This window comes from Leptonotus elevatus, chromosome 1, assembly GCF_054856555.1.
Source record: "Leptonotus elevatus isolate MCC_2025b chromosome 1, RoL_Lele_1.0, whole genome shotgun sequence".
Taxonomy (NCBI): Eukaryota; Metazoa; Chordata; class Actinopteri; order Syngnathiformes; family Syngnathidae; genus Leptonotus; species Leptonotus elevatus.
Window position 1 is genome coordinate 44,154,403 of NC_141239.1, and position 26,835 is coordinate 44,181,237.

The following is a 26,835-nucleotide window of genomic DNA, read 5'->3' on the forward strand; positions in this document are numbered from 1 at the left end:
GTGCCTCGCTCACACTTACTCGAAGCAAATTGGTGCCGATTTGACATATTTACAAACCTGTAGCAATAATTGACAATGGAATCGCTAAGGTCCAATGCAATCTGTGCTCGGACGCTGGTCAACCTCCGATTTATTCTATTCATCCCTTTTCTATATAGGTCTTGTACTCATTAGGGTCACGAGTGATTTGGAACCTATCTGAGCTTTTAAAGACTTGTTCGATGTATTAAAAAAAACGATTTTCCCAGATCTTAAATCAAATCCAAATCTTTTAGTGAGCACTTATCCTTTTTTATTTTTTTAAGAGATTGCTTCCATTTCACAAGTGTCACATATGAAGATTCTGATTAGACTGCTTGGTTATTGCACAGGTGTGCTTTGCCTGCCCACAATTAAAGGCCCCTCTAACAGGTGCACAATAAATATGGTAGAGTAAATTTTACTCTGAAAGAGACTATATTCGGTCCCAGTCTAAACAGAGTAAACTTTATACACTTCATATATGAGAGGGTAAAATATTCCAAAAGGAAAAAAAACCACACACTCAACAGCTGAAGAACAATCACAGAACCTTCAGGTTCAGAGGCAGCCAATCTCACCTCTGACCCATACCACTCATGCTCTGTGTGAATATATTGCAGGAGTCAAGTGGAATCCTCGTCACTCTATTTTTGGTCTCCTTTTGGACGCACCAGCAATATGCTAACTAGCTATAAGTCTAGCATAGCTCAAATGGTAAAAAGGCTGTATTCCATGCTGAAGGTTGTGGGATCGTTCCTCAACCCTTGAGTTTTTTTTTTTTTTTTAGTACAGTATTTTACTCTCTTCCAAGTGTAAAGTTGACCAAATACAGTCTTTTTTGGAGAAAAATTGACTCTACAAAATTTACTGTGTGTCATATAGTTGTAAACTATTGACCTTCTGATGATTACAGTGCTGAGGTATAAACTGAACGATTGGCGTGCGAGTTCAATTTATCTCGATTTACTTGCTACTGTAACCGATTTCATTGCTTGTGTGGCTAACCAATAAAATTGGTATGCCCGTAATCACCCGGAATGATCAAAGTCTGACCAATTGATTGGTTAATCAAGCAAATATGAGCTTAACCTACTAGATTGGTAGTTATTTTAACCAATCTATTTTTAAAGTGTACTTCAACAAAAAAGCCCACAATGCGTCTTCTTCGGCAGCGGCAATCCGTTGTAAACAGGAAGTAGTACAGTACACAGCAGCCATCCATTCATTATTTGATTCTGAACCGCTTGTCCTCACGAGTGTCGCACAATTAAGTAATTGACTAACGCACCATATTGCAACTGTAACTGTGATACTGTATTTAAACAAGAAATGCATTAGAGCATTAGTTATCGTAAAAAGTAACTAAGTTACAGTAACACATTACTAGTAACTAGTTACTGCCCAACACTGATGACAAGTTAACAGGTCAGTGTGTGGGAATGTGTCGGTGACCAGCTAATTACCCACCAACGCACAGCAAATTGACACCATATGTCCGCATCGTTCGCACTTTCTGACTGTGATTGGTTGGGAAAAGTTAATAAAAAAAAATTAATAATAATCCAAAGCACAGGGCCAGGGAAGGACAATATTTTTGACAGATCATTTGTACTAATGTACTATGGTTAGCTTTATGCAGATAAAGAGACAGATAAAGTATAAGTGCACATTTATACTGACATTTTTGACTCATTCACTGCAATTGACAGCTATAGACTTTAAAAAAAAAATCATTTTAACTATTTCTATTAGTTTAACATTTTTTTTCCATTTTTGTTAACAAGAGTATGAAAACCTAGATTTTTTTTGTACATTTAGAACAGATATCAAATGTGTGATTAATCGTGAGTTAACGAGTGAAGTCATGCCATTAATTACGATTACAAATTTTAATCGCCTGACGGCCCTAATTTTTCATAATCTTTTCTTCTTTTAAAAAACAAACCTTTTTTGTTTAATTTTTAACAAAAACAATTTTTTTAAAGAAAAGATTATTAAAAATTAGGGGCGCCAGGCAATTACAATTTTTAATCGTAATTAGTCACATGACTTCACTAGTTAATTCAAGATTAATCACACATTTTATATCTGCTCTAAATGAACAATAAAAAAATCTAGGTTTTCATACTCTTGTTAACAAAAGTGGGAAAAAATGTTAAGAAATAGTTCAAATGAATTTTTGACGTCTATAGCCGTCAATGGCAGTGAATGAGTTAAAAAATAAAAAATAAATTAAATGGTAAACTAACCTTTTTATAGGCATATTTTCCAGTAAACCTTGGTCTTAATTTGGTGTTAATTGTACGTACATTCAACCTAAGAAACTCTATGTCTCTAACTGTATTAATGAATGGTTCACTATACTTTTCAGTTTCTTTATGCAGCCAAGTTGCATAATACTAATACATTAAATTCGATGACAAAAATCTGATAGTTTGTGCACATTCTGCCATGGAAGAGCATTTAATTGTCCTGCTTTGTCAATGTTCATCAATAGCTGGGAGTCACAGCTCTTACGTGTGGCATCTTGTGCTTTACTACGTCCTCATGGCGTTTTGAGCAACGAGGGAGGACTAGTGATGGTCGGTGGTGAGGACATGAGCGTGGAGGTGGCGGGTGGGGTGGGGGGGGGGGGGGGGTGGGCTAGTGGTCCTGATGCTGATGTCTCCGCTGTAACCTTGGTTGCTATCGAACAGCAGCAGGCTCTGCCTCTGCCTTTCCGTCATTGGCTCGCCGCTCTGACCACAAGCCATGTGGTCCGCACGAGATCCAATGACATCGCAGGCAACGCTCTTGTGGTAGTGTTCCATCTTAAAGCGACAGGCACCGTTTGTTCTATTGCGCAAGGTCTCTTGTGTTGTTCATATTTAACATGCTCTGGATGTAAACAATCAGGATTCAGTCGGGCGTCTGTCTGTGCTCATGTGGTGTCAAAATCTCTCAAGGGGGTTAAACGAGAGGCTTCAGAGATCCAACATAGAGACACTTGACTACCGTCTTCCCACTCAGTCTCTCACTCTCACACACTCACACACATATTCTCGACAGACGTACACGCCGTGTCGCCACGCATGCGTGCTGGTGCCGCCAGCAGGAGCCAGCGGGCGCAGGCACGCCGCCTGATTAGCTTGCGAGAGCCGTCTCGGGCATCCTGGGGAAAAAGAGGCGTTAGAGGCGACAGCATCGGAAGAGGAGGAGGAGCGTCTGCCTAAGGCGGCGGGGATCGCATCGGAGTGACACGGAGCGGGACGTCGGGCTCGACTGGGGACGGACGGGGCTGATCCACTGCTACGAGGACTGGCCCTCTTGGAGCCGTACCGTGGGGGAGGGGCGGTCGACGCAGGGAGAAGGAGCCTGTTTTTCCAGACTGTGGCTATAAGGAACTGTCCCGGATTTCTTTCACCCATCCCTGCTCGCTATCCTCCCCATGTTCTCGCGTCTCCCTTCGTCATCGTTCGGTACCCGGGTCATCCTGCGGCGCTGCTGTCACCATTTCCCCAACTGGTCCACTTGCGTCGTCTAACTGTCCTATTTTTTGTCAGTCGAGCATCCCTCGTCCTGCTCGTCTCTCTCACGTCGGCCTCATCTTCCTCTCCAGGCTCGTCTCCGTGCCCTTCAGACGCTTTACCTCCATCGTCCCTCTATCCGCTCCCATCTCCCTCGACCCTGCAGTGGCTCTACATTTGGGTCAGCCGGATCACCAAATGGGCTGAGATGTAGTCTCCGCAGCTTCCAGATCCAGGGGGGGCTCCTGGGCCCCGCTTCATTAGCTCGCAAGTGAGGCCCAACTGGAACCGTCTCTGGGCTGTCCGGGCGGGCCGCTTCAGGGTGCTGCATGTAGGCCAGGAGAGTCGGCACCCTTCCCTCGCCCTCCCCGCCCCCGTTCCTTCACCCCCTCTCGGGGCAGCCTTCACTCTGGAGTGCCCTGGCCTCTCCCCACGCACCCTGACGACGCCCTCATGCCAATGGGGCACCACCTGCAGTGCTCCCACCCCGCTCCACTACCGCACCTCCTGCCTGTGCCACCGGCCCAAACCCCCCGTCACCCTCAGCATGGGTGTGGTGGAGGCTATTGACCCCACGCCGTCACCCTGTCCCTCGCCTGTACCGGGGGGCTACCGGCTGCCCCGCTCCTCCAGCTACAGCCCCCTGCAGGGGAGGGCAGGGGCAGAGCTGGACCTCGGTGAGGCGGCCGGAGGGGCCCTGGAGGGTGGTGGGACGACGGCGCAGCGAAGGACTCCCTTGGTGGACCTGTTCTGTGAGACCTGCTCTCGGCCCTGGCTCATCGGCTGGTGGGACCAGGTAGGGCTCGCAGAGGGCAAACAAGGCCTGGCAGTGGCCATCTTTGTTTGCTGGAAGCATCAAGTGTTCCAACTGTCCATGCATTAGCAACTCCTGTTGTTAGCCTTCATGATTCTGAGTAGCATGAAAGTATTCGCAGGGAGGCAAGGCGCTTTGTTTACATTCTCTGCTTTGCATGAGTTTGTTTTATCCAAACGTCACTTCTATACATGGTCTGCCATTTAATGACAGGCGTGATATTCACATTGCAAAAACTCAAATCTATCATTAAATATCTCTAATCAATCTAGGCATAAATGGTTTGTTTACCATGATATTTATCCTCACCATGCAGTTTCTGTGTAAGGACTTTTGTAGTATTTCACACGGTATACAGTTATGGGTCTGCAGCGGATGTATAATAAACAGTAGAGATGTTCGATACTGCTTTTTTGCTGATGGATACCATTTTGAGCACTCATATTTTGAGTAGTCACTGATACTGATGCCAAGTACCGATACATAAAATCCCCCCCCCCCCCCCAAATAATTACAGATAATTTTAAAGAAAGACCTACATATCTATAGAGCCACAACACTGAGATTAAGATTTGGTATTGAAAAAAAAATGTCGTTGTGGAAAAAGCTGCATTGACATTGAAACAAGTATTGGCATTGTAAAAAGTTGTATTGAAAAATTAAATACAGTCATTAAAAAAACACTATTTTCTTTTTTACATATTTTTTTACATTCTCTCTTTTTCTCTGGTTTTCAGTTCCAACTATGGTTTTCAGTTTCACTTCTCTATTTTTCCAGTTTTAACTTATTGGCAGTGCTTTAACGTGGGGGCGGGGTTAGGGGCGGGGCTTTGAGCGCGAGAACGCCTTCCAGCTTTTCTCCTAAACCGCCTGTAAATCTATGTTGTTGTTTTTTACATATAACCTCGTGGCGTCAGTGTTAATGTTTCTGTTGTAAACCAGTTAGCGCGTTAGCTAAATACGCATGACATGATGCATAAAGTAATTTCAAACATGGTGGTTTTAACACCACAAGTAACATATATAACCACATATAACCTTGTGGCTTACAGGCGGTTTAGTGAACTTGTATCCATGAGTATTGCCTTAAGCCAACAGAGGGCGCGATCTCCTCTCTCCTCTCCTGAAAAGCTGGAAGGCGTTCTCGCCCTCAAAGCCCCGCCCCCCACGTTAAAACACTGCCAATAAGTTGGAACTGAAAACCAGAGTTGAAACTAAAAAACCCGTGACACTCGGAAAAAAAAAGAGGGTGTAAAGAAAAATCTGCAGATTGGCATTGAAAAAGACATCATAATGCAAAAAAATATGCTTGAAGAAAATAGTGTTGTTTTTTTATGTCTATTTTATTTTTTAATACAACGTTTTACAATGCCAATAGTTGTTTTAATGTCAATGCAGCTTTTTCCACAATGACAATTTTTTTTCAATACCAAATCTTATTGTCAGTGTTGTGGCTCTATACATATCCCAATATATCATTCTTCCTTACAATTGCATGAAATTAATAAAACATTTCCATTCTTCTAATTTCTCATTTTTAACCTCGGAGTTTGAACGTCTCGGAACTCGTACAATTCGGACTTCAACCAAAAAATGTAGTAAAGTAAAAAATGCCTCGGAGTTTGAACTCATTTTCGGAGTTCGAACACCCAAGCAAAGCAAGCTAAGCCGAACGTACCTTGAAAACGAGTGAAGCCGAGCAATGCCGAATGCTCACGTTGCGGTAGTTGAGACGATGCACTGCTCATTTCCAGTCAGATCGTGAATACTCCCGGAGGTGCTCCATACTCGCGAGTGCAATTTGATTTGTCCACGACAATTTTCTTCGCCATGGGCCCAAAGAAAGACAAGAGTGCCAGTGGCAGCAAAGAAAAACATACAGTGCTACGAACCACAGTGGAATTAGGAAGGAGATTATCGCGCCGTTGTAACTACCGTGACCACTTCTGTAAATACTGGCACGAGGACCCCCCTTAGCTGTTCAACAACGAGCCTGGCGTTAAACAACGCACGCAAGGACCGCTTAGTAGTCTAACAATATGCCCAATGTAAAATACACAAACTCAGCAGTGAACTAAATTAAGCATTAACATAGCATTTATCGTCCACTGATGCTATCAAACCACAACAAAAAACGTAAGGTATTTTTTATTGTTTAAATACTGTACATGGTATAAATGTAAAAAACATAAATATAATAAAATTCTGTTTTTAGAGCTTGGGAACGGATTAATCGCATTTACATTATTTCCTATGGGAAAAAATGTTTCGGAGGTTGAACAATTCAGACTTTGAACACTCCGAGGTACCTCTGTAATAACTAACATGATGAGTGTCTTCACAAAAACGGATATCATTAATCATTAACAACAACACTACTAATATTATCGTTAAAGGTCATTTGAGCTAATTTGCTATTTGGGAAGTATGTATCAAATTGGTAGCCCTTCGCACTAATCAGTACCCAAGAAGTATAGCTCACACTCAAAAAGGTAATGAGCCCTGTACAGTATGTTCTATTTCACTGAAGACTTCAAATGAAATATATGAAAAGCATGATTGTGGTCAAATTTTGCTCTGACACAGGACACACGTCGTTAAATGACAAATGCTTTGGACCCTATAAGACAATGTTTTCATGATGTATTAATGACTTAAGTCTTACAGTATCATAATAAGTTATTGAGATTTTATTACTGGTTTTGAGCAAGGTTCTCTTAAAATAAGAACTGCCATGCTATAAGAAATGTTGCCAAGTCAACTTTTCCGCCTTTTTTTGTCCCAAATTTGAGCCTGAACAAAACATAGTGTTGAACTACGCGGAACTACAACTCGACTGTTGATTGATTTGATTGCTGCTGTTTCCAGTCACATGCGCACACCAGACAACCATTTTGTGTAGTGTCTCATAGGGAGGAGAGACACAATGGCCGCTGCGTGCTGCATTTGTGTACGTGTGTGTCATGTCTGTGCAGCGTTCGCTTGATTAGTCAGTGTCAGAGGAAGTGTTGTTTGTCCTGGCGCCGTGCGAGTGTCGGTTGGCAGCTATGACTCAGCGTTACAGCATCGGTGTGAAGGAAAAGGCACTAGGGAGGGCAACAGGGGCGGCGGTTTGGGGGCCAGGACCACTAGCCTGGTCGCGTGGACTCCCCGATCCCGCCCGACAGCCTGTCAGAGCACTTATTTGCGATGATGGTAAATACAATTGCAGGGGGGGGGGGGGGCAGGGGGCGGTGCTTCTCAGGACGTTGTGGTGTTTTTACGAAGCAGGGAAGGGAAGAAGGAAGGAGGGTGTCGTCAGTTGACCTTGGTAAAGGTCAGAGACACCTTCCTACTGCTTTTGGAATTGTCACCCAAGCAAGCCGTCGCGCTCACATCAAGCTCAGCGACTGGCTGCGAGGAAGGGGTCGTCACGGCAACCGCTCGTTCGGGTTGCCTAGAGATTGTTGTGTGCGAGGGTTCGGTCAGTAGGACATCGCATTGTGCCTTCACCATTCAGACATGCTGCTTTTACCTTCGATTTAAAAAAGGCTTCCTTAATTTAAGGTTTGAAAACATCTTTGAGGAAAAATGTGAAAAAGAAACCAGATTATTGTTGCAGAACATCAGTACATGGCCATCATAATGCACTGCACTGTTGTGTGAAAAATAAGCGTCATGAACCATAACTGATTTTCTCACCTTTTGTGAACAAGGATGCGGTGATGAACATAATGATAATTGAATTCAACAAATGTGACTCAAAAGAAGGGCGGTCGTGTTCTTTGTCACATAAGACTTTTGGTACATTTGCACAATCTAATGAGATCCACGACAAGACCGGAATGAAAATGTACGCTCTTACAATTATTGACAATGTCGTGGGATTTCTTAAAAGGATAAATAATAACCTGAGTATTTACTCAATTTGTCTTTTGTTATCTTTATTTTTGGAGCAAAGAAAAAAAGATAAAAATCTGCTATATGAACGAGACCCAATTCAAGTTTGCGGGCAACATGTTATACCATTTTACAGCCAAGTTGTTTTTAATATGCTATGTCAAGGCTGTGAGGGACTTAGGGCTGAATGATTATGGAAAAAAACAATAATCACAATCATTTTGATTGATAATGAAATCACGATTAATAAACCCGACAATTCATTTATTTTCAAACTTACAATTTATTCAACTGCTAAAACTCATCTTTAAATATTATTTGAAAGAACAACCAGTAAATAAATAGGTAACAAAGTAAAATAATTTGCAATAGAAACAATAAATAGAAATAGCAAAAATTGTCATATTAAAACTTTGCCGCACAAACAGCCCGGTGCATTTGTGAACACATGATCCGCCATTCGGCACAATTTTTTGGTATTATTATTATAATGTATTTATGGTAGTGAGAAGCCAAAATTGAAATTACAATGACATTTCTAATTAATTGCCCAGCTCTAGTGTGACTTAATAATGTTATATGTTCTTTATTAAGGACAAAGGATTGGCATTAGTTTTATTTGAGTCAAAACAATCCTTTTCAAAGCTGTGTGTTGGCATAATAATCTGACAGCTAGCTACTGTATGTAACCAGGGTTGGGAGGGTTACTTTTAAAATGTAATCCATTACAGTTACAAGTTACCTGCTAAAAAATGAAGTTAGTAACGTAATACAAGCACCATAATATTAAAGTAATGTAACTGGATTACTTTTGGATTACTCCAATATTGAGTATGCAATATTGAAGACAAAATAAAAATAAATATCACCACAATATATATTCTATACAATGTGCCCCTGCTATTTGCGGGTGATAGGGACCCGGGCAGCCTAAAAAATAGCAAAAATCCTTGTGTAAATAAAAAGCATGTAGGCGATTGATTGATTGATTGATTGATTGATTGATTGATTGATTGAAGGCCATATGCTGTTTTCGAACTGTGACTGAAAGCAACCACCACACCTCACAGTTTGATTGATAGATAGTCAACCTTTTTTTTATTTTTTATTTTATTTTGTATGTGCATGAGTACGTGCGTGTGCGTGTGTATGTATGTGTGTGTGTGTACTCATTAGTTCACCTAAACTGATAGTCATCCAATGAGGATGACGATGTGTGACATCAACTGCAAAATAAACTTTTATCCTAGTCACAAGTTTAGCCGTGTATATGTTGCGTATGATGTTTAAATAGTGAATTGGTGGGAGGAAGATTTGTTCGGAAGGTGTAACTCACATTATGGTTGTAGGCTAGCAGGCTAGCTAGCAAGAAGCTACAGCGCCGTAACATGCCGCTGGACTCTCAACTCAAACCTTTGCTCCGAGTAAGTTCCAGTGAATACCGGTCGCCATTTCTTCCTCCCATCCGTGGAGCTTTTTCAAACTGCCCGCGTGTGGCGGACACGACGAGTCAGTTCGTTCGTTCCCACCTCCCCGACATGTAGCAACGGTCCCACTCGCGCGGGCATGCTCTCTCTGTTCCTCTCTCTCTCTTTCTGTCTCTCTCTCGCCCTCGCTCTCTTTTGCACTCTCTCTCATCGTAGAAATTGTAATCCATCGAAGTAATCCAAATTTTTTAATAAATGTACCTGTAATCTGATTACATGTTTTTCCTGTAACGGAATACAGTTAAAAAAATTTTTAATCTGATTACGTAACGGCGGTACATGTATTCCGTTACTCCCCAAGCCTGTTAATGTAACCTTGTGAACCCCGATGGTGAAACGACACTAATATTAAAATGTAAGCAAAATGAATGCATGGAACAACAATGCATATCAAAATATAATAAATACAATTCCCATGACAATATGATGATATGACATTTACATGTAATTGAAGGGTTTCTGGTTTTGTGTCGATAGAGCGACTTTATCATCAAATCAAATGAACAATGGTTGTGTTTGTCCTTTCTTTATTCAGTTCAAGAGGATGCTGAACAGGGAGTTATCCCATCTGTCGGAGATGAGCCGCTCAGGGAACCAGGTGTCCGAATACATCTCCACGACCTTTCTAGGTAAGCCCAACCTCTTAACAAACTATAACGTTCGCTTCGTAGCTTTGAGCCAAGGCTGCAGCTGTTCATAACGAAGCTTCAATTCCAGCTGGCAACTAACGACATCATTTGACTGCAATTGCTCTGGCAGATAAGCAGAATGAGGTGGAGATCCCGTCCCCGACGTTGAGGGAGCGGGACAAACCCATGTGTCACATCAGCGGCGTGAAGAAACTCACGCACAGTTCCAGCCTTTCAAACTCCACCTTGCCTCGCTTCGGCGTCAAGACTGAACACGAGGACTCGTTAGCCAGGGTGAGTGGCGGGGAGCAAACTGACAATCCATCATGTAGCTTTCGTACCTTATTTCCATTGCTCTCTTCCCTAAACTTTTCACTTTGTCGCTTCCTGTCTGTGTATATAATTGTGTTTGATCTCGTGTCCACAGGAGCTGAATGACTTGAACAAGTGGGGCCTTAATATCTTTCGTGTGGCAGAGTTCTCGAACAACAGACCCCTGAGCTGCATTATGTTTGCCATCTTCCAGGTGAGGAAGTCGCTGCATAATTGCAATAGCGCTTAGTTACTTGTAATATCAGGTCAGCCTTTCCTTTGTGAGTGCAAACCAATAGCGGGCTGTCAGAAAAAATGACCTACACTTAAAACTTCAATTCTAACTTTTGTTTCATCAACTTGTATGAATTTATTCTCAACAGCGTAGCGTTTCATTTGGTGGAAATGCTTCCAATATGTCTATGTGGGTGTTGGATTATTATTTTTTTGGTCCAATCAGATTTCAGTCTCTTATGTTGCCTTGTCAGCCTAATCGACCTCATAAGAATGAGTACTTCTGTCTGGTGTTAACTTAATACAGTATTTTGGCAATGGGACAGTTTTAACCAATCCGAAATGAAATGTGTCCTCACAGGGCCAAAATGTTGGCCCTCGTGGATGCCAGCCTTTTCGTTTGGTCAAACTTAGAGCCAACTTTCACAAGCAAAACACGTTTGTTGCAAACGGCACACATTGATGCATTTGTAAAAATGTCACAATAAATAATTTGCGAAGTTCTACATGACTTTCACAGTAAGGATTACAGTACTGCAATATACTGTAATTTCACATCTGTGATGTTACGATGCATTGTAAAAGTACTGTACTGTATTTGGGGCTATTGTAACTTCATAGCCGCAGTGGCAAAGCAATTACTGTGATATTACAGTACATTACAGATGAACCTGTACAACTTTTTGCTGTGCACTGCAAAATTGTTTTATAAAGCCTCACATTCACACAGACACATTCATACACCAGTGGTCAGATACCAGGGTTGGGAGGGTTACTTTTAAAATGTATTCCGTTACAGTTACAAGTAACCTGCTAAAAAAATGTAGTTGGTAAAGTAATCCAAGTACCATAATATTAAAGTAATGTAACTTGATTACTTTGGATTACTCTAATACCGAGTATGCTCATGAAGACAAAATAAAAAGGGCAGCCTACAAATAGCAAAAATCCTTATGTAATTAAAAAGAATGTAGGCTATAGATTGGTTGATTGATTGATTGATATCCATATGCTGTTTTCTAACTGTCACTGAAAGCATAGATCAATAGATAGATAGATAGATAGATGATCGATCAATCGATCCAATGAAGATGACGATGCGTGACATCAACTGCAAAATGAACTTTTATCCCAGTCACAAGTTTAGCCGTGTATATGTTGTGTATGATGTTTAAATAGTGAATTGGTGGGAAGAAGATTTGTTTGGAAGGTGTAACTCATATTATGGTTGTAGGCTAGCGGGCTAGCTAGCAAGAAGCTACAGCGCGTAGCATGCCGCTGGACTCTCAGCTCAAACTTTCGCTCCGAGTAAGTTCCAGTGAATACCGGTCGCCATTTCCTCCTCCCGTCCGTGAAGCTTTTTCAAACTGCCCGCGTCTGGGGGACACGTCTAGTCAGTTTGTTCGTTCCCACCTCCCCGACATGTAGCAACGGTCTCTCTCGCTCTGTCCTTCACTCTCTCTCTCTTCCTCTCTCTTTTTCTCTCTCGCCCTCTTTCGCACTTACTCTCATCATAGAAATTGTAATCCCTCAAAGTAATCCCCATTTTTAATAAATGTACCTGTAATCTGATTACATGTTTTTTTCCTGTAACTGTAATGGAATAGGTTTTTTTTTGCAATCTGATTACGTAACGGCGGTACATATATTCCGTTACTCCCCAAGCCTGACTGTCAATAATATGACTTTACTACTGCATTACCGTGAGGTAGTGATAAACAACGCTATGCTATGTCAATGTACAGTACATTTCAGTAAAGCTCAACATCACAACACAGTAAGAAAGCATAATAGTAAGTAGTTTAATATTGAATTGAATTTGTGGTCCAAACGCAGCCAGAAGCAGCTGCTAACTTCCTTATAATTATCTAAAGGGTGAAATTTCAAATAATTGTCACAAGTGAAGTAACAACTAGAAGAGACCAGACAAATGCGAAACTTGCTACAGTAAGCAATACAGGTTAATAAGGATGATCATGCATGACCACTGGCTGCTTTCCGTCTGCAGGAACGAGATCTACTGAAGACCTTTCGGATCCCAGTGGACACGTTTGTCACCTATGTGATGACGCTGGAGGACCATTACCATGCCAACGTGGCCTACCACAACAGCCTCCACGCCGCAGATGTCACTCAGTCCACACATGTGCTGCTGTCTACGCCGGCTCTAGATGTAAATATCACTAAATGAATGCTTCATGGCTACATGAATCACAGTTTGTAATCTGGAGGAGATACCAATGTGTTATTTCTCTGTTCCTTGGCAGGCTGTGTTCACTGATCTAGAAATTTTAGCTGCGTTATTTGCGGCCGCCATCCACGATGTGGACCATCCAGGAGTGTCCAACCAGTTCCTCATAAATACCAGTGAGTAGGGATGCATGTGCATGACACAACAGAAGGCACATCAAATCAGGGTATATAATCGTTTCGGATTTTTCATTATAGTTTGTGTTTATTTTGTTTTGACATTTGTTTTTTAAATTCAGTTTAATGTCAAATGGAGTTTCACTTAGTTTTCATTCTTTTAAAACCATTTTCGGTAAGGGGTGCCCCGATCGATCGGCCGGTCGATTTATAGCCCCCGATTTCCGTAGTTTTGGGGGATCGGTGATCGGCCGATCCCTTAACTATAAACCGATATTTTCCACCGATCTCATCTCCCTCCTCAGAGGTCTGAAAAAGTTAGCCACTGTCCTCTTCTGCTGAGATGACTTATAAGCTTTTCGTTTTTATTTCAGAGAACTACTTAATTTGCAGTTAAGACAACCCGTTTGTATTATTTCACAGATATTGTTCAATGTTTTCCAATCGTATTTTTGGAACTCTGAAGGTGTATGCTGCTTGTTATGAAAAAAATCGAGATCGGAAAAATCGGGATTGGCAGGTTAGACTTTTTAAAAAATCGGAGATCGGCCAGAAGATTGCGATCGGTGCACCCTTAATTTTCGGGTATTATTTGTCACTAACGAAAATATTTTTTTAATTTTAGTTTTAGTTTTTTTTTTATTAGGTTTCATTAAGTATAATAGCCTTGCATCAAAGTTAGTTTTTGCTCTAGTGTGCATGCAAGCTGTGTTAGCTGCAGGATTGGGAAATCCAGGTCCAGAAAGTAAAAATATTTTCGTAAAAGGGATATATAATTGCTACCATTTAAAATTTGGTCTGTGGTAAAACAAATCATTTTAACAATTACAAGGAAGACAGCAAGGAAATCTAATTATAAAGAGATCATTTATATCTGGTTTTATCTGTTATATTATATTTGATATTAAACGCAAGATGCAAAAAAATCTTGGTAACTCTTCACGAGCTATTTCTTATTTTAAATATTTTTAAGTACAGTAATCACTACAGTCGCATTTGGTCATAAATATAGTTTACACAGCAAAAGCATGTTTTTGTATTTTGTGCATGGATAGTTTTACAAGTAATTGAGGGGACAGGAAATGTGCTTCAATTTTGGAATGGACAATATTAGATGAATAATGGGGGGCAATTGCAGAAAACAACTTGAAACTCACCACTGTACTGAATACTGTATACAGGTGCATCTCAATAAAACAATTATATTGTAGGAAAACTCTTTTATTTCAGTAGTTCAATTCCAAAAAGATTTCCCCCCCAATGTGGGTAGTTACAGTTAACAAAAACCCTACATTCACCGTCTTAAGAAATTCAAATATCACATCCGAAACAATGATATGGAAAATAATTATTCAGCACATATTAACATAACAGGTTTATAGCCTACTGTCTTGTGGACACCTGTATTTTTGTTAACAATGATATTTTCACTTCTTGTACATGAAGCAATACCAAAGTGACCTTGAACGATAAGCCTGCTGGGAACAGACTGCTTCCTTTCCTGTCTAGCTGACCTTCCCTTCTCCCAAAATCCTAACTTGGCAGCATAAACAATCTTCCCGTCTTACTGCACACTCTCTCACAGACCACTATCTTGTAGACTGCTCTGTTAGACTTGGGGATATTTGAAGCTTCAAAAATATAGAAACCCAAAAGACAAATTGTTTTCCAGACTGTTTCATTCATCTTGCCTACCTGCTGAAAATTCCACAACAATCAACATGATTTTTATTATAGAAGTTTGGTGGGAATACTATAGATCTTATATTAGAGTTTCACTTTTTGAATTAAACTACTGAAAAATAGGATATTTACCGGATACAAACACACCTGTTTAAGATATACTTTGTTTACACGTATTCATCGCATACTAAAATCCTCTTGCTTCTCCCTTTACAGGCATTTAATGAAAGTACTTGGAAATTAAAAGAGAGTATACAAAATACTATATTTTATATGATTTATTTCCAATATATAGCACGTATTTAAATGTGGCAAAAAAATGTGTCTTTTATTTTAAAAAAAAAGTATTCTTTTTGTTTTTCAGATTATAAAGACTACATTTCAAGAAACAGTAATACTTTTAACTGGACAGCGACATTCTTAAAGGGACTGCAACATGAAAAATCAACTTTTGGGCACTTTTAGCCATGTTAAAATGCTAATTCCACACCAAAAACATGACCAAAGTTGTGTTTTCCTCCATTCGCCCCTGTATGAGAAATTATAGGTTGCTCTGCTCTCCAAGCACCAGCCCCTCCCAACCTGAGAAAACGAGCTGTTGGCACGGTTTGACGTCATTGCGTGCTGCCCCACCCCCGCACCGCCTCTGCGGACTAAACGCACGCCCACTTTCTCTGAGACCTCCCTCCATGGGATAATGACAAAAGTAGTCTTTATCAATAAACATTCTTTCCAAATGAATTCAAAGCAATCAATTATTATTTACATTTGCAATGCCAAAGTGCAATGAAATGTCAATTGGCTATCTTAAAATCCGTTGGCTGACACTGGTGTCATCTACAAGTAAAACATTTGCACTGAAGTGTTTATACAAATGGATGGCGTAGTGGATATTGCGTTCGCCCCACAAGCAATACGGTGTGGGTTCGTGACCCGTTGTGGTGTTTTTTTTTTTCCTCCTTCTTTCCTCGAACCTCTCTGCTCCCCTGTTCTTTCACGAATTCTTGCGGCAAAGACCCGTTTTTTTTTCTTCACATCTTTATTCAAGAATTGATGGCTTGCGTGACCAAACGCAGACATCTAGCAGCCCGTGAATTTTAGACTCCATTTTAAAAATCGGCTCAAAACCTATCTGTATGTTTCGTGGGCGTTGTTGCGCGAAGCAGTTGGTTCGGACGACGTCATGAGAGGGGCGCGGCAGCCACAGGGGGAGAGGCGGGGTTTTACTGAACCGAGCGTTTGGCTTCCGGGTAAGAAAAATAGCCACCGAAATAACTCATAAGAATTTACATCGCGATTGTGTCAAAGGTAAGATTTCATCATTGTATGCCCTATAGTTAACGATGGAAGGGCTTAAAATACCATGTTGTAGTCCCTTTAAAATAATAATTCATGTCATGGTACTGTATTTTAAATGTTTTCTGCCACCATCTTGAACAGCCACGCAAGTTATCATATATCGCCCCATGCTCGATGAAAGGTTAAGTCCAAGCATTCTAGCAAAAATAATCATCTCCGTTACCCCACAGACTCCGAACTTGCTCTGATGTACAACGACGAGTCCGTTCTGGAAAACCATCACTTAGCTGTGGGCTTCAAGCTGCTTCACGAGGACAACTGTGACATCTTCCAGAACCTCAGCAAGAGGCAGAGACAGAGCCTGAGAAAACTTGTCATTGATATGGTGACTTTTGTTTCCCCACTCTTATGAGCCCTAAGACATCCTCTCCTGGCTAATAATAACCAGTGAAAATGTGTCGATGCAGGTTTTGGCCACAGATATGTCCAAACACATGAGCCTGCTGGCAGACCTCAAGACGATGGTGGAAACCAAGAAAGTGACAAGCTCGGGAGTCCTACTGCTGGACCACTACACTGATCGGATACAGGTGAGAAAGGGATGTTATGCAGGGGTGGCAATATGTGATGTTGAAGGCAAGTAACGGCAAAACAAAAAGTCATTACAGTGTTTAGTAAATTTAGGTGAGAATTATTATTATTTTTAGTTGGATTTGTTTGGATGATGAGTATTTTTGAGCAAGGTTCTGTATTTGGTGACATATTATTTCATGAAACCCTGAATGCAGATGGTATCATAAACAATGACTTGAGGAAAAAGGGTTCGAACTTTAAAAGGGCCTTTTTGAATGTTTTTAAACCACAAGAGCTTGCGCCTTAAGATTCTTTACAGCTGCAAGGCCCTGATCTGGTTCCCTGTAGCACATTTTCAATTTGGAGTTTAATCTACTTTGTCAACATATTGCGAGGAGGCACTTTAATGAAAGACTGAGCTGCTCGTTATTGTCTGTGCCGAGCTTGAGGGACCGTGACATCTCAACCTGGAGGCGGCAGGCAGCCATGCGCACACGCGCTCTGACCCCATTTGACTCAGCGCGTTGTGGGGGAGATAACGAGGTAGCGTCTTCAAAGCACGGCAAGAGCCTTTTTATCAGACATCCCAGTCTAGGCAGAGGTAGATTTTTGTCCATTGCTAAAAGTAGGTCAGCAGAGCAGCGTTGTGTGTGCGTGCCATGTTACTACACAAGTAGATCTAACAAGCGAGTGATTCTGAGAATCTGAGTAGGTCTCATTCTCCAGTGTGGGTCAAGGCAACATGGTTGGAAAGTGATTTCTAAAGCGATTAAAAGGGATATATTAGGAAAGCAGCAACAAGGTGGGTCAGTGTAAGGCACATCTGCCTTGCACTTGAGGTTGGGGGTTTGAATCCGGGCTCCGGCCTTCCATGAAGGAGATTAATAGACGTTTCTAAATTGTCTGTAGATGCAAATGTGATTTCTAGATATGGTTCATCTTACATTGAGGTCAAGCACTATAGAAAATGGATGGATATTAGGTCAAATTTACACTTTGATGAGTATGAAATTATTTTCTGCATTACATAACGCTGCACCCACATGAGTTTCTCCACCAATGACTTGGTAGCTAGGATGGGTGAGGATCCAGAGCCATTTTCTGGCAATGGGTGGAAGACACAGAAGCAGCAGTTTAATGTAAGCTGTAAAATGTTTGGTAAAATTGTCGAGTGTTTTTTTTTTATTAATTACAGTGAATATTCAATTCTTAGGCGTACAACATTTGTACAAAGGTATTTTTAATAATAATAAAAATAATTGTATTACATACAATGCATTTACAAGCCATTCCACCAGGCTCCGCCTCTTAAAGGCATATACATGTATACGGATATTTTCTATACATTCTATATGTTTTTATGTTCAAACACGTTTAGGATGTTTTTAAAAAGAGTGTTTAGTTTAATTTAAATATGTTTAAAGTGTGTTGAAGGGGTAACGTAAAACTATTGTAAAATGTTTTTATATGATCTCTATTACAGATTTTCGCCTATTGTAGGTTGGTCTGGATCATGTCCCCTGCGATAAACTCTTTTTTTTTTTTTTTTTTTTCAGCTCATTGTTGAAAATGAGTGCTCCTCATGCGTTAACCCCTTCAGACTCACATTTTTTCTGCTGGGCAAATTTATTTTATTTATTTATTTATTTGACTGATTTTGACTATTTTTCCCCATAAGCCAGGATAGAATGGCTGTAACATGTTGTAGACTTACCAAGCTTATATGTAACATTTTAAACATAAACATCATGCAAATCAACTTGCGATTGTGATTGGTTAGCTATAGGATCTAATCATGAACCAAAAGTGTTGACATCATCCAAATTATACGTTTTTTATTGGTTTGGACATGCAAATATGTCATGTCCACTGCAATATCCATGGGTCGGAAGGGTTTAAATTCGAGCATAAATCACAGCTTTAAAGATGACACACGGTTGCATGACTTTCATGGTAATTTAAGTCATCGAGTGACACCACCTGCCATTTTTCTTTGTGTCTATTTGAGTGGTTAATTCAAACACGATTCACCCGCAAATGAATGCTGGCATCTGTGACCGTGTCCGCGCAGGTGTTGAGGAACATGGTGCACTGTGCCGACTTGAGCAATCCCACCAAGCCTCTGGCCGTGTACCGACAATGGACAGAGAGAATCATGCAGGAGTTCTTCAGGCAAGGTGACAAGGAAAGGGAACGAGGGATGGAGATCAGCCCTATGTGCGACAAGCACACCGCCTCGGTGGAAAAGAGTCAGGTAAAACCGTCTTTGTCCTTAATACGGTACGACTGTACGTGCGTGGGTATGCGGATCTCAGCACCACTGGCCAGCTGGTAGATGCTGTCCATGCTGGGGCGGCTTGCTAAAAACAGAACTGTACAGAGAGTGATCTGTCATCTGGGAAGACAGTAGTCATCCACCTACATTGTTAATGCTAATTTGTTATGGAGTCTCAATGACAGAATTGCATTAGATTGAAGCTTTATCTACAGTCCTGCTCACTGTTATTGGCACCTCTTCATTTTTTGCAGGATCTCTACAATATCTTCAGAAATAAATGGAAATGTACCAAATTGATATCAACAGGACCTTTTAATTGGATGTCCAAAGTAATTCAACAAAGAAAATTGTTTTTCAATTTACATAATGTAATTCCAAAGAAGAAATAGAAACAAACACTGCAAGCTCATGAATATTTGCAGGTTTCTTTCAGCTCATATCAAAGATTTTCAATCGGATTGAGATCAGGAGTCATTGCTGGCCATTTTAAAGCAGTATTTTTTCCTTTGTAACAATTCCTTTGTGCTTTTGGATGTGTGCTTTGGGTCTTTGTCTTGCTGGAGGGCCCATGACCTTCGACTCAAACCAAGTTGTCTAACACTTGGTAGGACATGTCCCCCTAGAATGTCTTGATAATCCTCAGATTTCATGATTCCTGTGATACGATCAAGGCCTCCAGTACCAGATGAAGCAAAGCAGCCCCCCAGAATGATGGATCCTCCACCATGCTTAACTGTAAGGAGGGTGCTCGTTTCCTTGGAAGCTTCATTGCGGTGTCGTAATAAAACTATTGGCGTGCATTGCCCAAAAGCTCTATTTTTCTTTCATCCGTCCACAGAACATTTTCCCAAAATAATTGTGGTTTGTCCAGGTACTCCTTGGCAAAGGTTCGCCATTCTCAGTCTGAGGAATGGTCTTCGCCCATGAAGCCCTGTTTTTGGTTCAGTGTGTGGCGTATGGTGCTTCTTGAAACCATGATCCCAGACTGTTCCAGGTTGGCTTTCGGTTCTTTGGATGTTTGACGTAGTGTTTTTTCCACCATTCGCACCAACTGTCGAAGACTTCTGTCATCAATTTCTCTCTTCCTCCCCATGGAGGTTCTTGACAGTTCCGTTCTCGTCACACTTCTTAATAACATTACGCACTGCTGAAACAGGGATAACAAAGTCTTTGGAGATCGCTCTATACCAATAAATTGGAGGTCTTGTGTTTGCGAATGATCGCACTTCTGATGCCCTCAAACGGCTCCTTTGTTTACACGATTGTGACAAAAGAAAATGGGATAAAAGGTGTCTTTATAAAACACCAAAGTGGGCACAGAGAATTTAAAACAGGGAATTCTCATTTGTGATTTACCAAAGGTGAGTCACAATGGTGTTTCCATACTGATTTACAGGAAATGGTGCCAATACCAGTGACAGAGCACATTTTACGTTTTATATTATTTCCGCCCATTGTTTGTTTTAAATTGTTTTTTAATCATCAGTCATCAGTCTCCATAAAAACACATTTGCAGGCCCATGCCGAGACAACTGGTAGCGCTATACAGTATACCCGTCAAAAGTCTGAACAAAGAATCATCGAGTGGCTTCTCCATGCTACAACACCAAGGCACTCTAAAACTGCCATGCCAACCTCAAGCCCTCGTCCACCCAGTCGCTGTCATTCAACCTCACTATTCTGCCTTTCTCTGTGTAACATGCGCGCACTCACAGCAGACATTGAGGCGCTCTAAGGCGGCTACGCCGGCAGGCTATCCGCAGTGTAGATGCATTTTTGAAGTGTGGGCATCGCTAGCTAGCTAGCTAACTGCATGTTGCAATCAAAGAGTAACTCAACACTAAATCAACTTTTTTTTTTGCTGATAAACTGGTGTGTACAAATGCTGTCTATATGTCTTGGTCATTATTTTGACATTTTAGTGCATAATTGTTGAAAGCTTGAATTTGAGGCAACAACCGTGTGTTTGGTGCCATCTTAAGGTTAAACACTGAGATGAACACAATTTGGCTGTTTGTCCTCTCATTGCACAAGAAGTGGCAGACGACCTCACTTGTGGATCGTGTCGTAGTCGCCCCCGCAACCCACCGGCTCAGTCTTGTACACACCTCCTTAAACGCCTTCTTAGCGAGTTGCTGCTGTAAATCACAGCCAGACCATGCCCAGCCCTCTCCCCATTCGCAACCCAACGGTCCTCCACGCAACACCCGCTTTGAACGCCGATTTCAAATCTTAGTGAGTGGTGGAGCAAAAGTCTCACTTCCTGTTGCGTTACCCTTTAACCACCGTTAGAAATAAAGGCACTCCAATTTTTATATACTTGGGAAGGGGCAACTCATGTGGGACTCTAAAGTGCATCACGTGGTGCCATTTTAGCCACACCCCCGCAAGAAATTAGGAAAACAAAAAAAGTGTTACCGCTATCTCGCCACAAGTGAGTCTTCCAACATGTATTATGTATTTAGAAAGGAATCGCTGACACTCTAGAAACGAATAGGTCAAAAATAACCCAAATTGGTCATCCGACAAATTTAATTAATAATCCATATAGCAACATACTTTTTTGGGTTGTTGTGGTTTATTTGTTTGACCCAACTTTTTGGATTAATCGAAAAACCCAATTGAATTTGGTCAAAAATTAACTGACCCATTTTATTTTTTTTGTTATTTAATCGAAAAAATCCACAAAGCAAGGCAATTGTTGGGTTGTGTTGTGGATTATTCAGTTGATCCAACTTTTTGGGTCAATTGAATAAACCCAATTGAACTGGGTCAATAATGAAACGACCCAACTTTTTGGGTTAAATTACTCAAAATGTTGGGTAAAATTAATATTAATAACCCACAAAACAACCCAATGTTTGGGTTGTTTTGTGGGCTATTTATTTGGCACAATTTTTGGGGTTAATTTAATAACCCAAGAAGTGGAGATGGTCAATTTTTGACCCAATTTGGCTTATTTTGACCCAATTGTTTTTAGAGTGCACTTAACTGTCTTTATTAAATGAATATATTAAATGTTGGACAATTGAACATTTAATATGGTCATTGGCTCGTATGGTCCATATATCTGTTGTCGAACTGTTAGCGACGCTTTCCCTCCTTCACTCTCACAGCCTTTCCTCATGTAGCGTCATACAGGTTACACCTCATGTCAAACGTTTACAACAAGTCAATAAATCACTGCTTTCGCAACATACAGTAAAAATGGGCACAATGTTGGCAATTTTCACTAGCCTAAACAACATACGTATATCCCCTCTGCGTGTAGGTTGGCTTCATCGACTACATCGTCCATCCACTGTGGGAGACCTGGGGGGACCTGGTGCACCCTGACGCGCAGGACATCCTGGACACTCTGGAGGACAACAGGGACTGGTACCAGAGTACCATCCCGCAGAGCCCGTCGCCTCCTCCCATGTGCCAGGACAAGGAGCTCAACGCCTGCGTGGACAAGTTCCAGTTCGAGCTCACACTGGACGACGGTTCTCAGGCGGTGTGCGACGAGGGCGACGCCGCGGCGTGCCCCAACCACGTGCGGCAAGACGGCGACGAGGGGGTCAAGGAGGACGAAGAGGAGGACGTCCTGGCTGAGGAAGAGGAGGAAGAGGAGGAGAACGAGGACATCATCGAGGAGGAGGAGGACGACGAGGAGGTGGCGATGGAGGAGGAGGAGCAGGGCGAGGAGCTGAAAGGAGAACTGGAGACCGAGTCGAAGAGGGACAGACTTTCTGACACGAGTCCTGTAGAGGAAGAGGAGGATTCTTCTTCGCAAGCCGACGATACATGAGTGTTGCTCTTGTGTCACAGGGCCCTCCGCACTTGCACATGTGATTTGTTTTCATCCTTTCACGAGGCCAAACCAAGAACAACATTAATAATAAGACTGCAGTGACAATACAGACCTTTAAATCTATTTTTCAAAAAGGGAATGAAGAGGAGTTCATCACACAGCAACTGTAGATGCAAAGTAGTGAGCATTGGACAAGATGGTGTAGCAGCACTCTGGGACTGGAATGCACACGAATAAACACACACCAAGTAATTTTGAATGCTGCGATGCGACGTGTGCGTACACATGCAAATATGCAGAATAATTGAGCATTGCAGCACCCCCCCTCCTACACCACCTGGGCTGCCGTTTTCCCGCAAACACACACGTGACTGTATGTTTGTATGTGTGCATTTACACAAGGGATCGCTAACAATGATTCTTTTATCTTTTGTTTTGTTTTGGAAAAAGCCATCTCTCAATGGAGTGTTTAGTCCGTTTTAGCAATTCATGTTCAGTAGAATCCCAACAGGAACTGTTCTCCTCAGCAAAGCGAGCAACTTTGATTTTTTTTTCCATTTCTGTCGGAAAAGAAAAATAAGGAAGTTGGACGACAGTGGGGGGGGGGGGGGGGGGTTTGGACATCGGGGGGCCGACCGGGCCCAATACCCCATCGCGAGGAGAGGGTTTAGCTAGAAGATGGCTCTGTGCCTTTCTGACTCACCAGCCTCCTGAATGGAGAGCTGTGGTGAAGCAATGCATTGTGGGACAAGAGTTGTGTGCGTGCGTGCGCGCATGTCTGCATTTTTCTTCCTTTTGACTGTCTCTCGTGGAAGCTACTGTCCATGCTATTGTGGTGTGTCTGTGGTGACACGTTTTAAGCTGTCAAGTCTTCCTTTGTTGCTCTTCTCCTGGTATAACAGAGCAATCACCACCACTACTACCGCCGCAACCGCTGACCAACTTTGATTTCTTTCGTACAATAAGCCATGCGATGCTTCGGCGCATACGTTTTGCCTTTGCTTTCTATTTAACAGTGGGAGGAAGGGGGCGGGGGGTGGGAATTGTTACGCCATCAGCGGATCAATTTTGTGCCGTGCCCACTCGCACTGTGTTTATGTCCTCTTAATACTATGATCACCAAAGTAGACGAGTGCGGGTAATGGGAAAAGGAATTCAGGAATGTTGGTCTGGAAATCTCTTGTCCATCAATTGTTCTTATTTGTCAGACCACGATCGCTCTGCCATTTCATGAACACATCCACTTTACATTATTCATTTAGGAGTGAAGATAATTCCAGGCAAAGGTGGCCTCAGAAAAAGGTCTATTGTCCTTTTGATGTTTGTTTTTTTTGTTTGCCTTAATGTCAGAGGCAGGATTCATACTTGCCGCTATACATAGAGGAATATAGCAGATATCCTACTATATTTATATTATGTCTGTATGCTTGTTTCATTGCGTTGGTCGATTATTTACAGTGTGTTATGGCTGTGCTCTGACCAACATAAAGAATGTTTTTTTTGTCAAAATCACTACATTGCAGCTACCAAGTAGATGGAATCATCTTTTAGTGAACATTTAAGTGGGGTACACACATACCAATAATCAGGCTGGATTGAGCTTTAGTCGCGCCTTTCCGATCAAAGGCAGCGTAAAAACGGATTCGATGTCTCCAAAAGATGATGCTGACCACCTATGCTGTGTTGTGGAGTGATTCTCCTCCCTGATGTTCTTGGCCGACAATCGGAAATGTTAGACCTGTTTGCGGTCAGAGTTCCACCTGTCGTGGACTCTGTGATTGTGAAGTGGAACGCAACATCAGCCAATCAATATGCGACCTGACACAAACAGACGGGCAACTGGTTCTGTTGAGTCCTTGTATAACCTGTGTCACAGTACATTCACCACAATAAAAATGACAAGATGATGAGTTCACCACCGTATTGTATAGTTACCAAATAAGCTAACAGTTAGCCCAGCTTTTTTTTCTTTCTTCTTTGTATTTTCCACCAGCCTTGATACCCTGTGGCTCCTCTCTGCCTCTCACAGGACAGCCTTGGTAGTGCAACAGACTTCTTTTTTTTTTTTTTTTTGGTCACACACTCACACAAACACGCATGTATACAAACACGGGGAAGCGAACCCACGCCAACCTGCAACGTAGGCAAGTGACGGTACCACTCTGCCACCTGGAGTCCAGTACGACAGATTTATGCATGGGAAAGAGACTCAATCAGAGGTGGAGAATCCAGGCATCAAATCCGGCAGGTAAATGAGTTCGTTACCTGCTAGTTGAGTAGAAGCATATGTGGCTAAACCCAAACTGTGGCAGAGTTTTTACTTTCTGGACCTCGATACTAAACCACTGGGTGTGATTAATAATTGTTTAAGATGTCAAAAATCGGCCTGTGTGTACCCTACTTTTGAATAAGTTATTTACAGTTGCTCAGCAGTTCAAGAGGACAAGAAGGCCTCAAATGTTTTTCATGTATGTTTGTCCATCTTTTTTTTAACTAGTGTTTTCACAGGGTAAAAAGCAAAAGATGATGAAAGGTGGTGAGAGCAGGTTATGCAGGTCAGAAACCGAGCTCTTTTGTGTGCGTGTAACCACGGGATTATGGAATAACAAGCATCAACACAACATTCCCATATGCACTGGCCTGTTCACGTAAAGTAAAAGCTATTGATTTCTTTTGTTGGTGGCTTCTTGTGATGTCATATAAAAGCTCTATAAAAAATGTTACTATTTAATTGCCATACAAACACGATACTGTAGCAAATTGTTTCTTATTAATAATGAGATTATTCAGTGGATTGATGCTGCCATTTAGAAATGATGAAAATGAAACCACGGGAAGTGTGTTTTCTTCGAACAGTTTGTGTACAGTTTATTTTTATATCATCCAGGTGGCTGGTGGGTGGGAAAAAAAAGATTCACATGATGTGGATATAGGTGTAAACATAATCACTCTTGTATATAATGTATATTGCATTGTAAATGATTGAACAATACAAACACACTGCAGGCCACAACCTTCACCTCTTCAGTATGTTCTAGTTTGCCTGTACTGTCACTTATTTGTTGTTCAAATATACATGTACCAGCACTTTATTTCACAAGGCTCGGAGGCGGAGTTTCAAGTCATGCGTGTGTGTGGTCTGTGCTCGGGGGGTTTACCATTAATGATGATATTCCACGGGGCCAAATCATAAACCCTCGTTGTACAACGTAGAGTCAAAACGAGCCATTCGCTTATCGACTGGCCAAGTGAGAATGAATTCATTTGACGAGTAAAGTCAAAACTAGTGGCTATATTGTAGTCACGCGGGATGTGACGCGTTCAAAGATAATAAGTGTGTCCTTATCTATCTTGACCATTTCTAGCACCTCTTGTTTCTTAGTAACTTTTAACCAATACACCTGCCTGTCAGGCTGGAGCGATGCAGAATGACTCCCTCTAAAGAGTATTTTTGTTAGCTTTAATTCACGTGTGTGACTGTGTGCGTGTGTGTACGTGCGCGTGTTTTCACAAAAGCGGGACGAATTATACAAAGGGGGTAAAACAACATGAAATGATTGTAATATTTGTAAATGATCTCGCTGTAATGTGTCAAATGTGTCTGGTTATTTTTTATCATATAATTTTTATGAACGTTTTTTTTTCTCTTAAAAGAGCCGAGGTGTCATTTTGTGAATAAATGCATTTAATAAGCAAATACCTATATATATATATAAAAAATATATAGTATATCAGTATACATGTATATTTTTTTTTATTTCACTGTTCGGTACTGTAAAGTGTGTTAGAAATACAATAAAGGTCGATTTTTATATTACACGGTACTTTTGAATGTAGTTTGTTTGGTTTGATAGTGTAAAATACAGTACATACAGGAACACAGTACAACGTGGAGGTCTTACTTGGTGAAAACAAGCTCTCCGCTCATTGAAAAGTATTAGACTTTGAATCATTGTACTT

The 26,835-nt window shown here is 41.4% G+C and overlaps 1 protein-coding gene across 2 annotated transcripts in view; it reads left to right on the forward strand.

Moving 5' to 3' along the window:
- Positions 1-23,468, forward strand: part of pde4a (phosphodiesterase 4A, cAMP-specific) — a 78,950-nt gene extending 55,482 nt beyond the window's left edge. For both annotated transcript variants that reach the window (XM_086072123.1, XM_086072209.1), the window contains exons 7-15: positions 10,243-10,336; positions 10,467-10,630; positions 10,764-10,862; positions 12,891-13,055; positions 13,150-13,249; positions 16,462-16,616; positions 16,699-16,821; positions 18,876-19,058; positions 22,354-23,468. In XM_086072123.1, the coding sequence (XP_085928249.1) occupies positions 10,243-10,336; positions 10,467-10,630; positions 10,764-10,862; positions 12,891-13,055; positions 13,150-13,249; positions 16,462-16,616; positions 16,699-16,821; positions 18,876-19,058; positions 22,354-22,872 (1,602 nt within the window). In that variant the 3' untranslated portion in view covers positions 22,873-23,468. The remainder of the gene's footprint in view (positions 1-10,242; positions 10,337-10,466; positions 10,631-10,763; positions 10,863-12,890; positions 13,056-13,149; positions 13,250-16,461; positions 16,617-16,698; positions 16,822-18,875; positions 19,059-22,353) is intronic.
- The last annotated feature ends 3,367 nt before the right edge of the window (positions 23,469-26,835 follow it).